General features: G+C 43.6%; 3 protein-coding genes across 8 annotated transcripts; 2 read left to right on the top strand and 1 right to left on the bottom strand.

Moving 5' to 3' along the window:
- The first annotated feature begins 537 nt into the window (after positions 1-537).
- LOC133906792 (uncharacterized) lies at positions 538-6,269 on the top strand. Of its 5 annotated transcripts, none has more exons than XR_009907878.1 (4): positions 538-1,990; positions 4,488-4,884; positions 4,973-5,002; positions 5,618-6,269. XR_009907878.1 is itself a non-coding variant. In XM_062348935.1 (2 exons), the coding sequence occupies exon 1, from the start codon at positions 653-655 to the stop codon at positions 1,955-1,957; it is 1,305 nt and encodes a 434-aa protein (XP_062204919.1). In that variant the 5' UTR covers positions 538-652; the 3' UTR covers positions 1,958-1,990; positions 3,312-4,039. The 5 variants fall into 5 exon arrangements, 1 of the variants encoding a protein (XP_062204919.1); XR_009907869.1 differs by having other exon boundaries at positions 4,488-4,753; positions 4,820-4,884; positions 4,973-6,269; XR_009907865.1 differs by having other exon boundaries at positions 4,488-4,696; positions 4,796-4,884; positions 4,973-6,269.
- Positions 6,270-11,713: 5,444 nt separating this feature from the next.
- On the top strand, positions 11,714-13,218 carry LOC133930848 (uncharacterized). Its single transcript, XM_062377615.1, has 5 exons — positions 11,714-12,259; positions 12,399-12,527; positions 12,658-12,723; positions 12,855-12,920; positions 13,046-13,218. Exons 1-5 carry the CDS (start codon positions 11,714-11,716, stop codon positions 13,157-13,159), a joined length of 921 nt encoding a protein of 306 aa, XP_062233599.1. The 3' UTR covers positions 13,160-13,218.
- Positions 13,219-16,864: 3,646 nt separating this feature from the next.
- On the bottom strand, positions 16,865-20,610 carry LOC133907025 (putative AC transposase). Of its 2 annotated transcripts, none has more exons than XM_062349110.1 (4): positions 20,446-20,610; positions 19,609-19,773; positions 18,142-19,118; positions 16,865-18,051 (listed from the first exon to the last, which is right to left on the bottom strand). In XM_062349110.1, exons 2-4 carry the CDS (start codon positions 19,766-19,768, stop codon positions 17,152-17,154), a joined length of 2,037 nt encoding a protein of 678 aa, XP_062205094.1. In that variant the 5' UTR covers positions 19,769-19,773; positions 20,446-20,610; the 3' UTR covers positions 16,865-17,151. The 2 variants fall into 2 exon arrangements, with proteins under 2 accessions (XP_062205094.1, XP_062205024.1); XM_062349040.1 differs by having other exon boundaries at positions 19,609-19,825.
- Between the last annotated feature and the right edge of the window lie 1,569 nt (positions 20,611-22,179).

The raw sequence follows: 22,179 nt of genomic DNA on the forward strand, positions 1-22,179 counted from the left end.
TAGTTGCCCGCATGCGCTATCCCTCTCTGTATCTGCTGATGCAATTAGACGATTAGAACCTGGCCTGATGGATACATTAGAATCGAGCTTCTCTATGGAGCTTGATGTGTGGATGCATTACATTCGTTATAGTGCTGCAATAGATCCACTCTTTAGTTTCAGATGTAGGATCGCTGTATCTATTCATGCAGATAACCAAATACCTTCACATAGTCATTGCATCCACCTATACTAATAATCAAATAGTTTTTTCAAAATTACTGTATCCACTCAGTTTACTTTTACTCATCCAAATATATACATTACAGCTATAAAGAAACACATACGAATAACTAAACACATTCATAATAGCTCGACACCACCACTAAGAAGATGCGGGAGCCGAGGCTTTTGGGCTTTCTGGGCTCTTTAATAAGTAGTATTTTGCTGTCGAGTGAGCCCAATTTGTTGGCAGCTCAAAGCGGCCCATGGTGGAGCGAGTGAAAGCCCATGCCGTTTCGGGACACCGGCCCAACTAGAGAAGAAGGAAGACAGACCGGCGGCCGGCGGCGAGGGTTTAGTCCGTGACGAAGCACACTACGAGGAGGAAAGCCACTCTCACACACAGAGAAGCCACGCGAATCCGAGAGGGGAAGGAAGGAGGCGGACCGAGATGCTTCTGGAGGAGCTGCTCCGCTGCCAGATCCAGGAGTGGTACCCGGCCTTCCGCCGCTACACCATCCCCACCGTCATCATCCCGCTCCCCGCCGCCTTCCTCCGCTACCTCGCCGGCCAACCGGCCTACCCCGATGCCGACGCCGACGCCGATGAGGGGCCGCTCCCGTTCCTCCTCCCCGCAGTAACCTCCGGCCGCCAGCCCTTCGCGCCCATCCACGCTCACCTCCCCGATCCCGTCTCCCTCCTCGACCGCCTCAACTCCGACCTCTTCTTCGGCTCCGGCGACGACGACGTCTACGACCCCGACGCTGACCACCCGCTCAGGCCGGCCTTCCCGGAGCTGGAGGCGGCTGTCGACGTCGCCATCGCCGAGCTCGGAGGCGCCGCGCTTCCCAAGCTCAACTGGAGCGCGCCCAAAGACGCCACCTTCATGTCTGCGGACGGCACCATCCGCTGCAACTGCTTCGCCGAGGTCGCCATGCTGCTCCGCGCATCCGACTGCGTCGCCCACGACCTTGTCTCCTCGCGGCCCTCTTGCGAGGACTTCGTGCGCTCTGGGGGTGCTCGACGGAATGCCAGAGAGCTCAGTGCTGGTTCCGAGGAAGATGCTCGACCAAACGAGGGCATTGGCAACGAAGGCGTACAACCAAATGACCGGGAGAGTGGCATTGATGCTGTGAGTGATTCCAGGGAGACTGGTGACGAGGGAGGCAAGCGGAATGCTGCAGACTGTGATGTCGAAGATGCACCAGAAGAAGAAAGTAATGGGGAGACTTGGGTGGATGATGGGTTCCAATACTACCTTGCTCTCCGCAAGTGGTATCCAGGCCTCAGACCTGAGTCAGAGTTCCGATGCTTTGTCCGAGGGCGGAAGCTGGTTGCTGTGTCCCAGAGAGATGCATCAGCTTACTACCCATCACTTCCTGGATGGAGTTCTGAGGTGCAACCGAAGATTGAGGCTTTCTTTGAGGAAGTGGTTGAGCCACAATTTGCTTCAGACAATTATACATTTGATGTGTATGTGAGAGCGGATGGGTGTGTGAAGCTGATAGATTTCAATCCATGGGGTGGCTATACCTTGCCGCTGCTGTTTACATGGGAGGAGATTGAGGAGGACGGGAGAGGGCAGGAGCTGGAGTTCAGAGTGGTGATGCAGCAGGGTGCAGTGAGACCAGGATTAATGACAGCAGTGCCGTATGATATGCTGGATTGGGGGGAGGGGAGTGGCTGGGATGTTTTCCTGAAGAAGGCTGATGAGGAGCTCGACAGACAGATGAACTCAATAGGTGATGGTTCATAATTACATTTCAGTCAAAGGTGTTTGAAGAATCCAGTAGGTGCTCAACTTCAAGTGTTCCACATACAGTTGTGACCTGCTTTTCTTAGGATTGTTATGCGATCTCTTGCCACCATGCTGTTGTTTCTTTTCAGCTACTTCTACAATGCTAGGTTGTTAGTATGGGGTTACCTCTTATAGTCTCATTGCGCGCAATGGCAGCCATGTAGCAGTTATAACATATGAGCACTTTTTTTTAATGTGAGCTGATTGTTAGTGCTTGAATTGTGGAAATGTATTTACAGTGAAAGTTTCATGGCTTTTTGCCTAGATGCAATTAATATCTTACAAACAAACATCCATTATCTTTAATGGTTGTTTATCAGTGCTACCTTTGTATTCACCATTCATGTGGCACTTCAGTTGAGAGTATAGCGTTCTTTTAGTTAGTTCAGTTTTGTTTTGCTAACGAACCTCAGGTGAGTTTGTTAACTGGGTCTGGTCTATGTATATTTATGATGGAGATTTGACCTAATACATAATTCAGTACACATATGTACACTGTTTAAATCACATTTCGTCAATGCCTGAATTAGGCCTGTTTCCAATTCATCACAAAATCAAAAGCTTTTTCTAGACCAACCACCGAAACAAGGGAGTAAGGGCTAGGGAGTCGCGGGTTCGAACCCCGTTATCCTCGAAACTCTGTACCTAGAGGATAGGGATAGAGGAAGAGGGAAAAATCAACCAAGTCCCTTTTCCTAATTAATTAGGTCAACATCTGCACAGCCACTTGAGCCCTCAATCAAATACAAATAACCATCGAAGGACGTAGTAGCAAGGGTTAGCCAGCTTAGAACTACTCTGGTTGGACAACCAAAAACAGTGATGCATAATTAAAAATACAGGAATAGGAAATGATGTGCATGCAAAAATTTATACGAGAAAGACTAAGGATATGGTTAAGGTTGTAGCCTTTGGTAACACATTTGGTTTCAGTTAATTTCATCTGATGCTAGATCTGATCTATGTTAGCTTTTTAAAAACAAATGGGTATAATATTCATTTAAAGGTTCGGCATTTAGTTTGCTTTCAACTTCTTTTTGCATCATAAACTAGCAAGGTGGTCTACGCTAATAGCGTGGCTAGCCTCGTTGCAATATTTTGTCACGATAACATTGGATTAAAAATTAGTCTCTTTAGCTTTTTTTTTATGAGGCTAGTGCGTTTAGTTAAAAAAAGAATAAAATTAGAAGAAGATATAAAAATTATGTTAGTGGAAAAGAAAATTATTTATGCTCCAAACTTGTATCCGAATCGTATACATGTATTTGGTTGATTCGTTTACGTTTTGATCAACTGCAAAATCGTGTGTCAGGTGTAGGTAGCCCAACCAAAATCAGAATAAATTTGTCTTGCCTGTGTGTTGTGCTTTGCCTGCTGCCTGCTTGATGCGACGACCTTGAGCTACACGGTGCTTATTAATCTATTCTCTTAGTAAATTTTGAATTTTTTTCATTATTTTTTATTATGAATTTTAGCTATTGATTAATTGTATTTTACATGGACTCTTTATTTAGGTATTTAATTTTTATAATAATTTGATTTTTTCTAAGACTGTATTTGATATGGATCCTTCTTTTTTCTATTCTAACCCCAATTTTAATTATTATTTATTTTATTTTATTTGGACTCTTTATTTAGATATTTTGCTTCCCAAACCGTATGTAAATCGATCTGCAAAATTTCCATAATTTTCAATTCCGAATTTAGCTATTTATTAATCGTATTTGATATGGACTTTTTGTTTTAATCTACACCGTTAGATGTTCATAACAATGAGGGGTCTAGATCCTTTTCTTTTTTCCTATTAACATGGTAATTTCGTGACCTTGAGAGCGAACATGGTGGCTTCTTTTAACACTCAAATAATAATAGAATAGAATAAATTTTCTTTGATTATGATGATTCTAGGACCTTTTTTGACCCAATGTATATAAAGTGGTCTGCTGGGCTTATGCTTATAGGATCACTATGGTGGCTTATTAGGTAAGCCTGAAGCTGTTTGAGCAAATCAACTTATGATTCATGGTCCATGGATACATGTGCTGAGGCCCACTCGTTGCTTTGGTAGCGGTCTTCTAGTCTAGTTTAATGTTAATCTAGCTATTTGGTCCTAACTTAACTGCTTAAGCTCATCTTTACCAGTAAGTCTAAAGCTCAGACCAGGATGATAGGCCCTGTAGTAATTTATTGGCAATTGCCTTGTCCTATAGGAAATGGGGCTTGCAATTTGCTTGGTCTAATGCTCTAATTTTCAAATTCGTGTTGATGCCATGCTCTTTGAACTGTTATGTGCACCGTGCAATGTACCTCTGTCATGCCAGATAACTGAACGTGGCAAAGAAGAGTTTTTGGACAGGCTAATCTTTGAATGTAATCTCATATGTGAACTGTTTTCAAGTATCAACAATTCAAAGTAAACATGGACTCAGATGGGTTATCTTACATTATATCACCATATTTCTACTAAATGATATGTTAATACTTGCAGAATACAGCAGCTCAGCCTATGGATCAGCACTCAAAAGGCTACCCTATTTACTTGTTGGATTTGTTCAGGCATCTTTTTGCTAGTACAAACAGTAGAAGCTGCACAGAATAGCATGATCATTACATTTCACTACTATGGTTACATCATATTGTTATCTGAAAGTAAACTATTGCAAGACTGGTTTGCTCGATGATCAACATTGGTTCGAGGTGACTTGGCATGTGATTCTCATCAATGACATTCATTTATTACCATACTTGCTTAAGGTATTCCATAATACTATAAGAATCTGGAAGTTGGTGTTTTAGGATATGATGAGCTGTATCCTGCAGTTGGTGGCAGATCAGCAGATGAAAGCAATTGAGTGCCTTGATCAGCATTTAAGTTGTGTGACAAGGTAGAGTTAATTCTTTCAAATGATTAAGTACACGATTACTGAATCTTATTCTTGACCGAGCTAAGTTTTTGTTTTACAATGCATGCAGGAACTTCAACCCGAGGGGATAACAGCAAAGGTAGCGGATTCAGAGGCTTGGTTTCATGATTCCACGAAGTAACACACACCTTCTCTAACCTGGTTCGCATACGATGTCCTGAGTATCAGGTCACTTACCTGCCGCACATCATCACGCATTCATGCGAAATTGCGAATGCTTGCGTTGCCCTGAAGTACTGGATAGCTAGTGAGGACTGAGAGGCAGTGACACGGTGATCTTCCCTGTTAGTAATGCCTGTCCAGTTGCCACCTCGATGCTATTGCTGCACCAGCCAGCCATCTGATCCTCATCAGGTGAAACCACAGGATGGTGGGTGGTTGCGCGTGCTGAGTCAGCAGAAAGCACTCGTATCGTCACACATAGTTGTACAGCCAATATACTAGCGAACTAAAACTCGATCACGGCACAAAACCACACTTACAATTAATGATATCCATGTTGATCCGATTTGTTGATGAGCAGTTATCCCTAATCCATCTGATCAACATGGAATAGTACAGGCATGCACTAGCTGTTGTTTACTACAACCAGTCAAGTAGCTCCAGGTCCAGTCTTCGGAGATGTCTTAATGTATAGTGATACATGTTACTTCTGAATTCTGATACTTGTTTTTCTATTGCGAGATGAATGGAGACGGCAAGAGGTAAGGTGGGGTGCCTACGTGGTGTACTGACTGCGTCGCACGTCCGTTTGTCTTCTCTCAGAGATTTCAGTTTCAGGTTCATCACGGTTGGGGCTGAAATATAGTTTAAGCGGTCTCGCAGCAAGTGTGACACTGCGCTGGACACAGTTTTTCGGTCAGCGTTGGGCGCTGCTAGCGAGGCCATGTGGAGCTTTGAAAGGCCACTACTGCAAGCTTTGGTTAATTTGCACTGTGGTACATAGCTTCCCAATGTAACGTGGGGGCACGTCGAAGCTGGAGCAGATGCCGATGCTGTTCTGCCTTGTTAAGCTGCACATGAAGGTTATCTTCAGCTGATGGGGAGCGCTGAGTGTGGAAGAAGCTGTAGAAAGTTCAGGTACATGTCAGGGTAAAGGTTTTTCTTAGAAGATCGTCAACAATGGACTGTTAACCCATGCCAACAAATGGTATAGGCATCTTGAACAATTCAGCACCTCCGAGTTGTGCGGTGGCTGGATGGAGGATAGTTTTCATACTGTTATCAGATGCCTGCATGCTGTTGCGCTTCAATAGGCTATGAGTAATCATTGGCTCTGGCCGGTAGAGGCTGATATTATACTACTGGGCTGTGATTGGGCCAAAAATTTAAAATTAGATAATATACGTGACTGTATTTGTTTTCGTATTTATAATTTTAGCATCTATATTCGGTACTTTATTTACCAAAAAGGAGCGCACAGGGGATCGCAAACATGTAGGACTGGTCATCTATTAATGCCGAGCATATAAATAGGTGGATGGAGTCAGCTGCGGTGGATATTGTCATTCCTGCTGGATAATACGATGATGATACGTACTGGGAGTACCTTTCGTGGTACTGTTCGTGCATGCATGTCACCTAACTCAGTGGATTTGTAGAGCCGGCCTCTAGACCCTTCCTCGAGGATCGCTTTCTGTCCGCGTTACGTGGTCTAGGTGGTTGTGTCCCGCGTTCGAGGGGGTAGGACCTACCAACCATGGACCCGTCCTGTGTCTCCTACAGCAGGCGCTTGTTCAATGCTCGTGAGGAACTCGTTTGGGCACAGTCGCGAGAGAAACCTTCAGCTGCGGAGCATCATGTGTCATGTTCCGGTGCTGAAGCTGAGTGCACGAAGGCTCATGAGCCCGAGCAGTGTACACCGGGTTCGCAACCCCCGTAGTGGACACAACCTCCTCGGACTACGATGACACCTACACCTGTAATATCGACTCATCATGAGGATGTCATTGACTCTACGCAGCAGATGCCGAACTGGAGCGGCCCACATGATTTTGATTGGGTTGCTGCAATGCATGCCGGTAGCTTTGCCGAGCTTTTAAATGACCAGTACCCCTAATATCCAAATGCACCTGGGGGTTCGCAGTTGTACCAGTATAGTGAGACTTCGGCACACCGGACTCCATCAGAGCACGTACTACAAATATCCATACTTCCGTATGAGGATCCTTCATTATGGTACATATAGGGCCGAGTTAGTGGTTCTGGATACACGTTCGATGGGGGTCCAACAGGGCAGGACGATGATGAGCAAGGGCACACGTGGCAGGGCCAACGCATGTCGCTGGGATGAGGGCCACACATCCGCCAAACACTTACACTTCTGGGGATTGCGTGCGGCGTCGTCGTTGTTGAGTCGACAGTGCACTTGTACTTATTCATGGCACTTGTATTATTCATTTTATTGTTGTAGTCATCTCTATTATGTCTTATTCACTGTATTGTTAATGTAATTATTTTTAATTTATTTAATGTTTATCAAATAATTATGACACATAACTTTATTTATTACTTATTTATTAAGTATTGTTATATATTAATTATGATATTTAATGTTTCTTAAATAATTTGGGATTCTTTCTTTGGTACAAAGCCAAAACATTGTAGTTAAAGAGTAATAAATCTATGGTCGGATCTTCTAGTACAAACTTTTCATGGGCACCTACAATGATCGATATGGCATTAAATGTCTCATTGCAGGTTGTGCGTGAAAGTGAAGGATGATCCCTTCAATGAGAACAACCTAATTCAAGTCGTGTCCAAATTGCATGCAAGACCCTTCTATTCCGTATTAACCACTCCGCTTCAATATGTAACCACCGACGATCTTAGGGTCCTCTTGCATGAGCGACGTCAAATGTATCTCAAGGTGTGCAAACTAGCCGATCATCATTCTATGCTAGGTTTCTTTATGAGGCAAAGAAGAATGACGATGTTGCCCGAACATTATGTATCCCACATCCAAGTTCGTCATGTTCTATTTGGTCACCATGCTTATCTTTTTTTCATTGATTCAAATGCTCCTCTTTTGCGTTAAGCGTTCCCGGAAGACGCTGAATTGATCAACAAAGAAATTCCAAACTTTTTGGTGATGTATATGCTCTTCGACGGGGGTGTGATGTCTGGTTCGCGTAGAAGACGACGAAGATTAGCGAACCTAAGAGGTATAAGGGCGCCCTCTATTATTAAACAAGAAAATGACAAGGCTGATGGGGACGATGATTTTATGCCACCAATGCCTCGACGTTCCGGTAGCAATACAGGAGAAGGTTTAAAGAACACTGCAAGAGGACGTTCACGCACCACATCAACATGGCGTACGACCAATAAGAAAATAGGACGTGCTCCTACCATGATAGATCAAGATGACGACGGGGACAATGATTTCATGCCACAACGACCCCTCCTTCTGAGGCCTCCATCTCTGTAGGACATTGAGGGCCCTGAAGATTATGATGGATTTGTTTCTACCTATCCTCACAACTTTCAATCACCACCTCGACGACGATAATTATCTTACCATGATAGCATGGACTGGCACAACTGGCATTCTTTCACTAGTTTACTTTCCCACTTTCGACCGTCATCTTGAAATAATCTAGATAATCAACAGCTATGTATTATGCATCTTAAGATCAATGATACAAGGGGGAATATTACACTACTACATTTTAAGGCTGCTTACAGCCTTTGAGACTACATGATGAATTAAGAATTTTGAATTGTACATTTAAATTAGCAAATACTTTCTAATTTTATCGATAATTGGCAATTTCTAACATTAATGTGCTTAGACTCAAACCATGACATATGTTCATACCTATATTTTGACTCAGCATTTAGACAAGAAGTGATCAGAGCTTTAAGTATAAAATGACAACACCTCTATCCTGACTCTATATCTTTAGACACGAAGTGACTACATAACAAAGCTTCAAACATGAAATGACAACACGGCTCTTTCTGTCTCTATCGGCGGACGTTACGTGACGCAGCCGGTCCCGGTATAAAATAACAAACACTAAGTGTTATGTGATGCAGCACTTCCCGGCATAAAATGACAGCATCAAAGGGGTGGCAACCGGGGCCCGACCATATTCGGCACACGAGATGCCGAATATGGCTTTTTCGACGTACGGTGTACCGAAAGTCAATTTTCGATAAATGAGGTACCGAATATGGATGCTAAAATTGTAAATATGATGATATGTTATCTATTTCGGCAAATACGGTCGCATATGTTGTCTAATTTTGGATTTTTGCCCGTGATTGGTTGTTAATGATTGTATATAAATTCCCTGAGAAGCTCCTTGCCAATTTCTTTATGCTTATATGGCGTGTGTGGGGTGTCCGCAATAGTGTTCTGCAGACAGGGGACGTTCTCCATTGAGGGCTCCGTCAATTTCCTGTGCCGCTATATGGACTCTCTGTGTCAAGTCCGACAACAGAGCTCAAGTGCAGATGAGAAGGGTAAGCTATGTCGTTTGCAGGTAGGACACAAGAGTTGTGTAGGTTGCAAGGTCGATAGAGAAAAGAATTAGGTTCCTCCTAGTATGGGTACTTTCAAAGTCAATGTGGATGGTGCGTTCAATGACCGAAACAGTTATGTGGCTGTGGGCATCATTATCCGGGACTATGAAGGCTGCCTAAGCTAATAGCATGGCGTGTGTTGTTCCACTGTAGGGATGCTGAGAAAGCATAAGCTATGACCTATTTAGAGGGAACCTAGTTGGCTCAGAGATGACTGGATCGTAGGTTTCTCCTGGAATCTGATTGTGCCACGGTGGTGAGCTATGGAACAAGGGCATGGACTGCTCTGTGGAGCTTGCGCAGTTAGCGATTATGACAAGTCAGAGTTGTGTGTCCTTTTCTAGTGTCCTAGAGTTTGTGAGAGCTTTAGTTGCTAATGAGTTTGTTGGGTATCTCTTGTAATTTGGTTACTTAATCCTTAATAAAGCTCTCTCCTTCGGAAAAAAAAGAGATAACTTGGGTAATGTAGCCGTCCAGTGTACTATCAGTGTTCCAATTCAACTGGATGCAGGTCGGCGACTGTACTAATCAGGCAATCAACCAGTACTTGTTAACAATATAATGCAGATCAAGAACGATGAGCACGGGTGGATCATGCATGGTTGGTTTGTCAAGTTGGCACGGGATGCCCTTCTTTTTGCAACCATTATTCATTGGATTGGTAATTGTCTAGTGTAGTGACTAGATCAGCTCTGGGTTAAACTAGGATAATAGCTTGTGCACTGGCTTGCCTATACGTGCATACCATCAATTCTGTAGCCATTTTCGCGCCATATACTAGTACAATACAAGCTCGAACGTTTTGGTATACGAACGGTAATCGACCCCTATCGAGTGATTGGAGCTTCATTCTACAAGCGTGTATGTATTTGTTACCTTATTGCTCGAGCAAATTATTAACAGCTACAAGCTACAACATTCTGGTATACACTGAACGGTAATCGATCCCTATCGAACGATTGAAAGCTTCATTCTACGTATGCAGATTTTTCGTGTATCTGTTGCATGCACATGGGCTTATCTGTGGGAATGGAAGCCGCGGATGTTTTCTCTGCTTGTTTCTAGCTAGCTACTTGCAATACTTCAAAAAAAAAAAAAAAGCATGCGTGCACTGGCGTCAGACACGCCACATACAGCTTAAAAAAGATATGAAAAGGAAAGAAGAAGAAGAAGGTTGTCATGCGTCACCTAGTTTAGCAAGTTCTCAGTTCCTCCTTACTCTACCTTGTTTGATTAATGTAATGTACGCAAGCACGAACTGGCCGACAAGCTCGGTGGTGCGTTTGATGGCTGCAAGCTTCCGGGTTGGGAGCTCGACTCTCGCACTCGCGCTTGGGTCTAGCTTGACTAAGATACGTATATGCGTGTGTGTTTAATAAGATGTGTGTGCTTGCACATTAAGAGTCTGGGCTCTTCAATCTATGGTTAAGACGTGTATACATGTATATATGTAGAGGGTACGTATGATGTGTACAAATTATGTGCATCTTTATCGTAAAAAATAGCCGGCCTTCAATGCCACGTGGAGAGGAGCGTTGTGAAGGACTGTAAAACTATTCTCTCTCTCAACATGGGGGCACCCGTATGGCGCGGCGGTTCTATAGCTTGCCACTAATTACTACTATTTGCCTTAATCAGGTGATCAGAACTTCAGAAGAGATAATTATATATATACTTGTTTGTAACCCTAATTAGCAGCATGCATGCGTCATTCCTTCCACCATTGTCGTCCTCGTAGCTAACATAGTATTTACTTAGGAAATGTAACCCTGCAATATCATGTGTACTCATCTTCTATCTTGACTGTCTATCTCTCTTATTTATTTATTCTCACATACTTTATATTTTTTAAAGTATTCTTCAATACGAATCTCAATACAAATGCACGTATTGAGAGATAAAAAAGTACGTACACATTACTTACGGAATTTTCCCTTGCGTATTTACCTGGCCATGCCAACTCAAGACCTCGGAAGAGTAACTTGCTGTCTTGAGCTCACATACTAGTAACTAGTAGCACCTAGCTACTATGTTACTACGTATCAGCTTAAGAATCTATCCCGGTCTCTACTATATAAGTAGCGCCTAGACGCTTCATGCATTGACAGAGTTAAGCTAGCTAGCTAGCTACCAAGAACAGAAACCCTAGCTACTTGCCCATTGATCATCTCCCAAACATCAACACACTACTTCAAACGTACGTAGACAGTGACACACAGTGCAAGCTAGCAGCTAGACAATTAAGCAGTCGAGTAATTAGATGGCTCATCAGGCAGGCAGCAAGCGCGCCACTGCGACGCCAAGGGAGCCGCCGCAGTTCCGGCCGGTTAGGTACGACGACGAGCCCTCCTCCATATCCCTTGAGCTCTTCGGCTACCACGGCGTCGTCGTGAACGGTGACCATGACGTCGACGCCGGCGCTGCCCTGCCCCTGCAGCTCGCCTTCGACGACAACTACAAAGGCGGGTGCGGCTCGGCCGACTACTACGGCTGGACCGGCTACGGTGCTTCCGGCGGCTCGAGCGCCAGCTCTAGCTCCAACTCGTCGGTGCTCAGCTTTGAGCAGGCCGGCAGCGGCGGGCGGCACCTCTCTCATGGCGCAGGCGTCGGAGGCGACGACGAGTGCGCGCTGTGGATGGACGCGGCCTCAGCCACGGTCGACCATCCGGCGCAGCGGCACTACGGATCCGCCTGCAAGTTCGGGCTCGTGAGCCCAGGAAGCTCGGCTGATGATGCCGGCCTAGACATCCAGGAGCTGGGCACCGTCCAGCCACCTGTCAAGGCAGCGCAGAAGCGTGCACGCCCGGTAATTAACTACTGGTAGTTCATCGATCTCCCAGTTAAGATGCATGCATAGGTGCATGGTTTATCGTAAGGATTGCATCAAGTTGACATGAATTGAGCGCTGAATTAAAGTGAGTAACATGATATTGTTGTACGTGCAGGATGGTGATCAGGCGCAAGCTGCAGCGGGGAAGAAGCAGTGTAGCGGCAGCGGAGGCGGCAGGAAGAGCAAGGCCAAGGGTGCTCCAGCTCCTGCTCCCACCAAGGACCCTCAAAGCGCCGCTGCAAAGGTACGGTGCAGTAACACTTTCTCTCCAGCTTATTCTTGAAAATTATAGATATTATTCCTGTGCAACAACACAGAATTATCGTTTTGATCGAACTCATCATCAAGGTACATGTCCATGCGTGCATGTGTAGGTCCGAAGAGAGCGGATCGCCGAGAGGCTCAAAGTCCTGCAAGATCTCGTGCCCAATGGCACCAAGGTACGTACGTACTACATTCCATCGACAGTTAGCTCGATCTTGTAGTTTCCGTGTATTATTCTTGCTTTAATTCGTGTGTTAATTAAGTTGGTTTATAGTTGTTAATTTGGATAAATATGACTTGTGTATAGGTGGACTTGGTCACCATGCTAGAGAAGGCAATCACCTATGTCAAGTTCCTCCAGCTGCAAGTAAAGGTACGTGGCGACCGATAGATTGCGACTATGTCAATTCAACTTATTCTAGTCTAATCTCTATATTGTTAGCTCTTGGAAAGTTTGTCTGATGCATACATGTCTGTTTGACGCATGCATGCATTCAGGTCTTGGCTACTGATGAGTTCTGGCCTGCACAAGGAGGGAAGGCACCAGAGCTCTCTCAAGTGAAGGACGCCTTTGACGCCATCTTGTCATCCCAGCAGTACCCTAACAAATGAGCGCATGCATGCACTCGTTTTAATTGTTAGAAGGCTAAAATGGCGAAGATGTTAGGAGGTCCATGCATGTATCTCTGGCGAAGAACAGAACAGCAAACAAAGTAGTTGAGCACAAGCTCTGAAGAAAGTGATGGCTAAGTTGCTTGGAGTTTAGCCTTGGAATTCAGTCATATATGGACCTTGTTTCTTTTCACTCTTTTTACAAGATCATTTCTTCTTCTTTTGTTGCTCAGAAACGTTTTCGTTTGATAGTATCACAATTTTCTGAATTATTTCCTCCCCTTGATAATCAAGGATGTACGTATTTGTCAGCTTATCGCTTGGCTAGATTATTAACACCTGAAAGTTCTGAACACTCATTGTTAAAAAAAAAAGTTTTGATCACTGGAAATTCGATCGTGTGCTTACTGTAAACCACGATCCAATTAATGAACCGTAAACGAATATGATGCTAAATAGATACAGCCAAGCACTTTCACCATGTGTGACGCATCAAATAGTCATCTTTAATTATATATATACACGCTTATACTTCTAGTTTATATCTGCCGCCTTGTTATATATTCCGGATGAATCACACTTTCAGATGAAAAGGGAAAACAGGAAAACTCTCGGCACCGCAGAAATGAACAAATAATATATAATTAAAATAATTTACTTCTCATGATCTTGTGCGATTTAGTTAGCTTTTTTTTTACCGAAGCATATATATCATTCTAAATCACAACTGAGTGAACTGACGAGAAGGGAAGCTTCCTGAGATGTGCCAAAATGCTTCATTGTTTAGGGCATTATCTTTCACTTGGGCGGTTGGAGAAGCATGCATGCATGACATTGGAAATAACGATTCTTTACACACGGAGATCTCGATTGATCTCTACCTGGTCTGCACGAACTGAACTCAGCATGTTAGCAAGACGCGCTGGCGTGAGCTCTCGATTGGATCGGAAGAGAGAAAGAGGTATCGACTTGAGGAAGAAGAAGAAGGCTCAGGAGGATGGGAGGGAGAGCAGAGGTATATTAGACGGTAACAGTGATTACAGCCAGTAGTTAACTCTCGCTCTCTCTCGAGTTCTCTGTATATAGTTTCCATTCGCGGCCTACAACCAATCAAAAAGAAATTTTATGAGACCCTTCACTAAAAAATCTTTTATAAGATTCTGATCTATACCGTACTTCTCTGATATAACAGCTATCACGTATAACTAAGAGAAAAAAAATATGTGACATATATAAGAGAGATTTCGGTAACACCGGGTCTCAGTAAAATTTCCTTTCCAACCAATCTAACCCGGTCAGTCTCGTGTTAGCCTTCACGACGCGCTTGCTTCTCCGCGGCCCATCCGACGAGCCCGCTTCCGTATCCACCTTGATTTCTCTGCTTCGGATATGTATATGCCTTCCCGCCTTCGGCGCCCAGGCATCCTCTTCAACTTTCAGTCCCGGCTCAGGTTCCCTGACACAGCAGCACGGCTGCTTGTCTGATGTCTTAATTAGGGGACAAGATATATTACAAGACCATGTATTCTGCCACTAGTGTTTTTTTTCTTACAAACATTGATAAGGGGGGATCATCCAGGTAATTGTTTTTTTCTCCAAGTCAAACAATTTTGTAATGCAACTGGAATGGCAATTTGTGCATGATTATTATAGGACGATGATGCCGCTGATGCTCAGTGATGAATAACACCTTCCTTTTTCTTGAGAACTGATTCAACATATTATCAGCAAAAGTTAAATACCAACTCTTATTTGGAAAATGGGACCATTGGTTAGGTGTGCTATATTTTTGAGAAAAATTACGGCAAATTGCTAAATCTAAGATGCTAATGACACAATGGTGTTCAGTAGAGTGGGGCTATGCTTGTGTTAAGGGAAGAAACAATTAAAACCATCTCATTTGTGGATTAAATCGCATTACAAAGAAATGACAAGTAAAGAAAATTATTTGCCACTTTATAAAGAAAATCGCATTAGAATTCGATAAAAAAGAACGTAAGAATTTGAAACAAAAAAAAGGGGAAACAAGCTCGTACCCGGGTGCAAACCATCCCCTTACACTGAGCGCCACAACTCCTGCCTCCTGGCATTATTTCAGAAAAAAAGGCGAAAACCCAGAAATGCAGAGAGCCATGCAATTTGCACAATCTTTTTCCCCCTTTCTCAACCACATAGAAGCTGGTCCAAAATAATCAAAATGTTGAATGAAGAACAAATTTTCCTTCAGTACTGAACAGAGAAACATGACAGCAAAAATTGAAGAGAAGCTCCCGTCCGGAAAGTGGGATGATAAATGAGATGTATTTTAGGGAATGATGTTCCCGGAAAAACTATAGCTGACCATCACACGCATGATAACACATTAGATGCTAGACATGTGGAACTGACTGTCATTTACATCCTCATTAATAGGGGTACGATAAACAATGTTGTTGAGATGCTACTATAATCTCTAATTAATGAGATAATGGCCAGGAAAAGGGAGATCTTAGCTGTGCCATGCAAATGGTGGCTAAAGCACATAAGCAGTCCTATTTTTTGTAAAAGGGAGGGAGAAAATAACAGTGTGGTCATAAGATCTACGAGCTTCTAGCTATTAATCCTTCAAAACTAGTGGCAGACGCAGAGACGAAGTTTAGGGAGAGCTCAGTCCTTCTTCCTCTTCCCACCTCCTCTCCCTCCTTTTCTTCCTCCACCCTTGCTGGATCCGCCCCTGTGAATCAAAACCAAAGTCCCGTCAGAAGTAGATCATGTGGGAACTTCATTACTTTAACTGTTGACAATGGGACTGCACATTTTAAAAGTCAAAACAAATCAAGATCAAGATATGCGTGAAACCATGAATCCCTGGATATAGATATTGAAAGATCAGTTTTGGAAACTGGTGTGATGTGCGCAAACAATAAGATTATTCTTGATGCCTTCATCTTCGAAAAAGTCCCTTCTCAAAATCTTGTGCTTTTGAGGTTTATACGCCTAATGTGATAATACTGAATCCAAAAGGAATCAGTAAACATGGGGCGTGCCATGTGCGCCTATGTGAGCATGGCACTATTCTTTGAGACATCATTCCAGCAAGAGTAAAATCTACGGATTCTTCCACACCATCTAGTATTGTATTGTTTTCTCATTTCTCACTTTCAACCCCATGTGATTCTTGACCACAACTCTTAAACTAAAACCACCAAGGGTACGAATTCAATGCATTCCTTGTCATTAAAAATTGGATTAAACTAAAAAAGGACGTGAGGAGCACTACTTGCCTCCCAAAGTTCAATTTCCTTTCTCCTTTCTTTGCAGATTGCAACAGAAAACAATTGTGAAAATCACAAGAATTTAATGCACATACTTGTGAGCATGCCATGTCTTTTGTCTTTTTACTCAGATGCCCATCTTTTCCTGCGGCATAAGTATTGGGGCATTGGGGTAGCAAATGATCTGCAAAATGACTCAAAAGAATTTACAAAACAAATGCATCATCACCAATTGTTTTGGACTGGACTCTATTCTATGGCGCATCACTGGTCGAACTACTACTAGTTTGAGCACACACTGCAGTGCTAACACAGCAATATTGAAAATTGAAGTGAACTGACAAAAGCATCAGATTGTGCTACGGCAGCTAAAGGTATAGAACTACAGGAGTATACCAGCAAATATAAACATCGAAATTAGACGAATTAATCCCCTGGTCACATAATGATAGAAGAATTGCCTTTTGGTGTTAAGGCATGGCATCTTCACGAGAAACAAACACAGTCTGCAGGTGCAGGGTTGTTCACAATTACATTGAATTCATGATTCTGAACTGTCTTAATTATGCAAGCACAAGCTGCTTGCCATGATTCTCAGTCTGGGATTTTGCAAGAGACCACTAGAATCCAACATTCACATGTTCAAAGAACTATTTACATGAGCATCTAAAACAAAACAGAAAAAAATAAATAACAGAAACCAAAGATACTATTCTAGCATCCTTAGCTGCTGACCATTTAGTTATGAAGAGAACCATCAATATCATCAGGAGCAGTAGCAGATTCGACCAATCTCTCGAAATCTATGGTGGTTGACTGAAAATTGAACTGATACCCACTTTGCATCCATGATTTTATGCACATTGTAGCCTGCATGCTACTAAGAGGAAGGCAGTACTGCTGCTTTTGGATGTTGTCCCCTTTGCTTGTGAACAATTCTTCAGGATCCAATGAGGTCCCCTGAATCGCCAAAAAATCTCGGGCCATCAAAGAGAGCCGTGGGTAGCGGGAGGAATGCCCCCGCCACCATTCAAGAGCATCAGTGGAAATAGGCGCAGGGGGCTCTGCAAGATACTGAGAGAGCTCATCAGCAGCATTACTCATGCTCACTCGACGCCGCTTACGAACAATCTCTTCAGCAAAGGAGAATGCACCCGCATCCTCTGTGGTGTCCTGAGTGATATGGCCATTTCCAACAACTTGGAAGGTGCTGCTGTAGTCCCTGACAAAATTGTTCCTTGCATCTTCCAAGTTTCTCGCGGAGTTCAGGGTTTCAGGGATAAGCTCTCCCTTGATCCTCGGATCAAGAATTGCAGCTGTGAAGGTGTACATGTTGTAAGCTTGAGATGTGAAGCTTTGAGCTGCCTTGGACATGTCACTGGCAATGTTCTTGAGCCATTCTTGGTGGCTGCTATCATGGCACACATTGATCAACTCAAAGACATGGTCCATGAAGAAGAAGATCAGCCCAACAGTTGGAAGTTTGCAATTACAGAGGTTGGTGGTGGTTTTATAGAAAGGCTCAAGGTACGAGTGCAAAGAATCGATTACTGACTTCTCTGCTGTACTCAGAACCCAATTCCTTGGTCCAAAGATCTCTTCAACCTTCTTGATGGTGTTATCCATTGCGTTAGGGGCCTAAAGGAAAACGGTTAAAAAAAGACTGAATCGTAAAACTACAGAAGACCAACCATAATGAAAAATGTACACAAATGGACTGTGAAGTACCTTCTTTACTACATCAAGCATACTATAATCACCATTCCAATTCGATGAATAGTCGAAGGGGAGTTTCCATGAGCCTTCTTGATAAACTTCGGCCCAGTGCTTAAAATCCTCCATCATCTCCTGGTTTGAATTGGTTTCAAGAATAAACTCACGGATCTTGGACAAAATTGGTCTGACATTTTCCAGGCCATCTTCAATGATAACCTTGAGTGTCCGAGCAGCACAGGGGATGTAACAGAAGGGGAGGGTACGGGACTCAAGCTCCTGTCTGAGCTCATGACAAGCATTTATTGCATGCTCGCTGTTATTGTGTGTGCAAGCAAGAATTTTTGAATCAATGTTAAATGCCAGCAAGACATTCATTAGAACTTGCAAAATCTCGGAGCCAGTGCATGGGTATGGAACACGGCAAACGTCAAGTAGAACTTTCTGCGAGATCCAGTTTTCATCAATCCAATGGCACTTCACAGATATGTATACAATTTGCTCGCAAGAAGTCCAAAAGTCAAGAGTAACAGAAAGCCGAGAATTGATACACTGCAGGGATGCCTTAACATCCTCCTTCATACTTCTGAACACTTCAAGGATAATTTCTTGAACCTTTTCTTTTGGCCAAAGCCTGACAGACGTGCTCAGGTACTTGCAACTGTCGATAAGTGTATTATCTTCCATGATGGAAGGTGGAAGGGAGGAGCTGATCAGCCACCTAAGAAGTAACCAGTTGACATGATCAATATCCATCGTCGGTTTCGTCTTAGGTTGAGCATGAACTTTAGCTTGAGCTTGAGCTTGAACTTGAACTTGGGATTGAGCTTGAACTTGAGGCTGAGCTTGGGCCCGAGCTCGCACTGGAACATGAGGTTTCTTGTTTCTAGCAAACATGCTGGCCTGTATGGTACTCTGGGCAGTGAAGCTGATGCCCTCAGGAAGTTGGTGATAACCAGGATGGCGGTTATTAAGATGCTTTCCCAGATTCCCTGAACACAACCATGAAGCATATTAGTGGATGTCCACAGTTCACTGGGTAACAAGTAACGCTTTGTCAAATATCGTCAACAAACAATTGATTCTTGGAAAAGCAGAAGAGCGTATACGCACAAATTACCCATTGATGGCAACCAGTAACTATAAAATTCACTTTGACGCTTTATCATATAAACTACAAATGTTTTCTTGGCCAATATGTTTTTCAAGAAACAATAGATGGATGAATGTTCTTGAGTGATCTTTTGGCAACTCAAGTGACCTAAAGTGAATCCTGCAAATGTCAGAAACCCCGCCTATGCCATATAAAACAGTTTTCCACACCTGACATCACCTCTCATTCTCTCACGCAAAAGAGGCACTCAGGCGCAACTATGAACAACAATGAATTCAGTCATAGAGTTGAAAGCTTATAAACGCTGTGAACAACAATGAATTCAGTCATAGAGAACAGCATTTAAGTGAAACCTTGTTATCACTTACCAGTTGCGGTGGTCATGAAGTAGCTCTTCCTGCAGAGCCTGCAGATGCGGGACTTGCCATCGGGAGCAGTCTCGAAGAACTTGAGGTAGAGGGACTTCATGGTCGTCTTCTTGACCTTGGTCTCCTGGCCCGGGGAGGAGGAGGCGGCCACTTCCGCCATCGGCTCTACACCGGGCAGGAGAGTCATGTCAGTGAGAGTTGTGTTCCCCATATCAATCTGTCGCGATCGCAAGGAAAATGTCAGCACCACACCATGACGATTGACACATTTGACGAGAATAATCAAGACATCATGCACATATAACATAACTAATTTGGTAAATTCTTGGACAGGTGATTCGCAGATTGTGCATCATTTACAATCAGTGCAACTTTTTAGAATTAGAATGCATGATATGCGTTGAATCAGACGTGGATTGCACTGTTTAATTCTGTGGCAAGCTTGGGTTGTTGTCAAATCGTACGCCTAAGCATTTGTGCAAAAGCAAAGACTAAGAAAAATGGAAGTGTATTAGAGAATCGGGATCCTTCATCATCCTTTTTTTAGATTGATAGGGTTCCCCCCACACCAACCTAACAGCAAGGCTGAAACAGGGCTTCATCATCCACAGAATCTGTAACCTTCAGCTAGTCAAACCCTTTCATTAACATCCAGAAGTTGGGATCAGTAATCATCTATGGGCCCGGTGATGATGACCGTTCCAGTGGTGTTACTTGAGCGCGGCAAAGTTGCGAAAAGATTTCGGCTTCCTCTCGTGCTTGCGGCGCTGAACCCAACAGATCGCGGGGACGAAGGGAGGTAGCGGGAGAAGAGGAGTGGCGGAGGCGGGCGGGTACCTGACGACTGATTGGGAGGCGAGGCGCGAGCCAATCCGTGGGGAGGCAGCGGCGCCGGCGAGGAGCGGGAGCCGAGCCGCCCTTGTAGGTGGAGGGAGCGGTGGGGACGGAGGAGCCGAGGAGGCGGAGGAGGAGGGCGAGCCGGCGAGCGAGCGAGCAAGCTAGGGTTTGATTAGTTGGGTCCGGACCCGGGCTCGAGTCCGGGTCCTTTATGGTTCGAGTCGGACGGGGCGGAGCGGCTCGGCGGGCGGCCGCGAGCCAGCCGGTTTCCTCAGCTTGGGCTGGGCTTGTGCTGGGCTGGGTTGCTCTGGCTCTGCGCGTTGGATCCGAATTAGAATGAGCCTAAGCCGTGGGCATCCCTCTGCTTTATCTTACTAGAAGATGTAATAAAGTAGCACACAGTGCCGATTTGTATTAATAACTTAGCAATTTAGCTGTGCACTTTAGTTATAGAATTTATGATATCCTACAGAAAGAGTGGCGGGTCTAGGATTTTCAATCTAAGATGTACATACTATATTATACATAGCTAATTTTTTATAACTATACATATTAAACAATGATAAGATCTTAAATACAAATTATTCATAACGATGATACAATCTAAGGAAATATATATGAATCCACAAACATCAAAGGATCATATGCAGACTATTGTACTAAACAGTAAAATTGTTACTGAAGCTTAAAATACAATCGAAACTGTTTCACATTTGAAAAGTACCTGATATATGCTTAGATTAGGGGTGCAATTTGTTAATCTAAAGGGTACCCACCAACCCTCTTTAATTTAACTAATAACATTATTTTTCTTAAATTGAGTAAAATTTAAAAAAAAAGTGTAATTGATTGAACCAAAGAGTATCGATAGGTCCCCTTAAATTAATTAATTTGCACCCCTAGCTTGGATTATGCTATGCATGAGACCAATAGCAATTAGCAAGTAGGAATGAAGCATGTAAATATGTGATCGAATCAACGTACGGCAGTACAGCTAAAATGCCAAAATTGACTACCTAAAATTTAAATGAGCTACTGGGAAAGTAAAAGCTATTTTTCCTTTTACGATCTTCAAAACACAAATAGCCAATAGATTGACTTTAGGCTCTTTCATAGCATAAAGTCAAAGAAAACGTAACTCAATCACCAATTTCTAGAATTGAAATATTACCCTGCAAATTTTTGAAAACGGTGTGAGAACCTAACAAGCCCCTAGTTAACCACAGGATTGAAAAAATCAACCTTTTACAGCATGTTGCGAGATCCACTAACCCAGGATTGAAAAAGGTGTAGAACAATGATTCATCATCTTGCATAAACGGATAAACCAATTGCTACTGCAGGGCATCTTACAACCCACTAACCCAGACAATGGAACCATTGGATCTGGACGACTCTGTCTCCAGTATTGTAAAAGCATTGTAACCCAAACAATGGAGCTATGAACAGTGTAGCTAGATCTAGATGAAATTGCAATCCCTAATGCAATGCCCACGGCCACTGGTGTGGTCAGTGATCAGGGAGAAAATTATTGCCATCATGACGATGAGAAGTGGGAACCAAAATTTTCTACCTTTAGTTGAATCAGATCGTCCAACCTTGCTCGCGCTTGAATCAGATCTACTCACACTTAGCAAGGTAACTACCATTTTAGTCTCGCCCTCGTCAGTGTCGTGCCTCGCCAGGCACACCTCCGCCTGGCTCGAGCCCGCGCTGTTGTCATGCCTCGCCAGG

The sequence above is a fragment of the Phragmites australis genome, chromosome 1 (genome assembly GCF_958298935.1).
Source record: "Phragmites australis chromosome 1, lpPhrAust1.1, whole genome shotgun sequence".
Taxonomy (NCBI): domain Eukaryota; kingdom Viridiplantae; phylum Streptophyta; class Magnoliopsida; order Poales; family Poaceae; genus Phragmites; species Phragmites australis.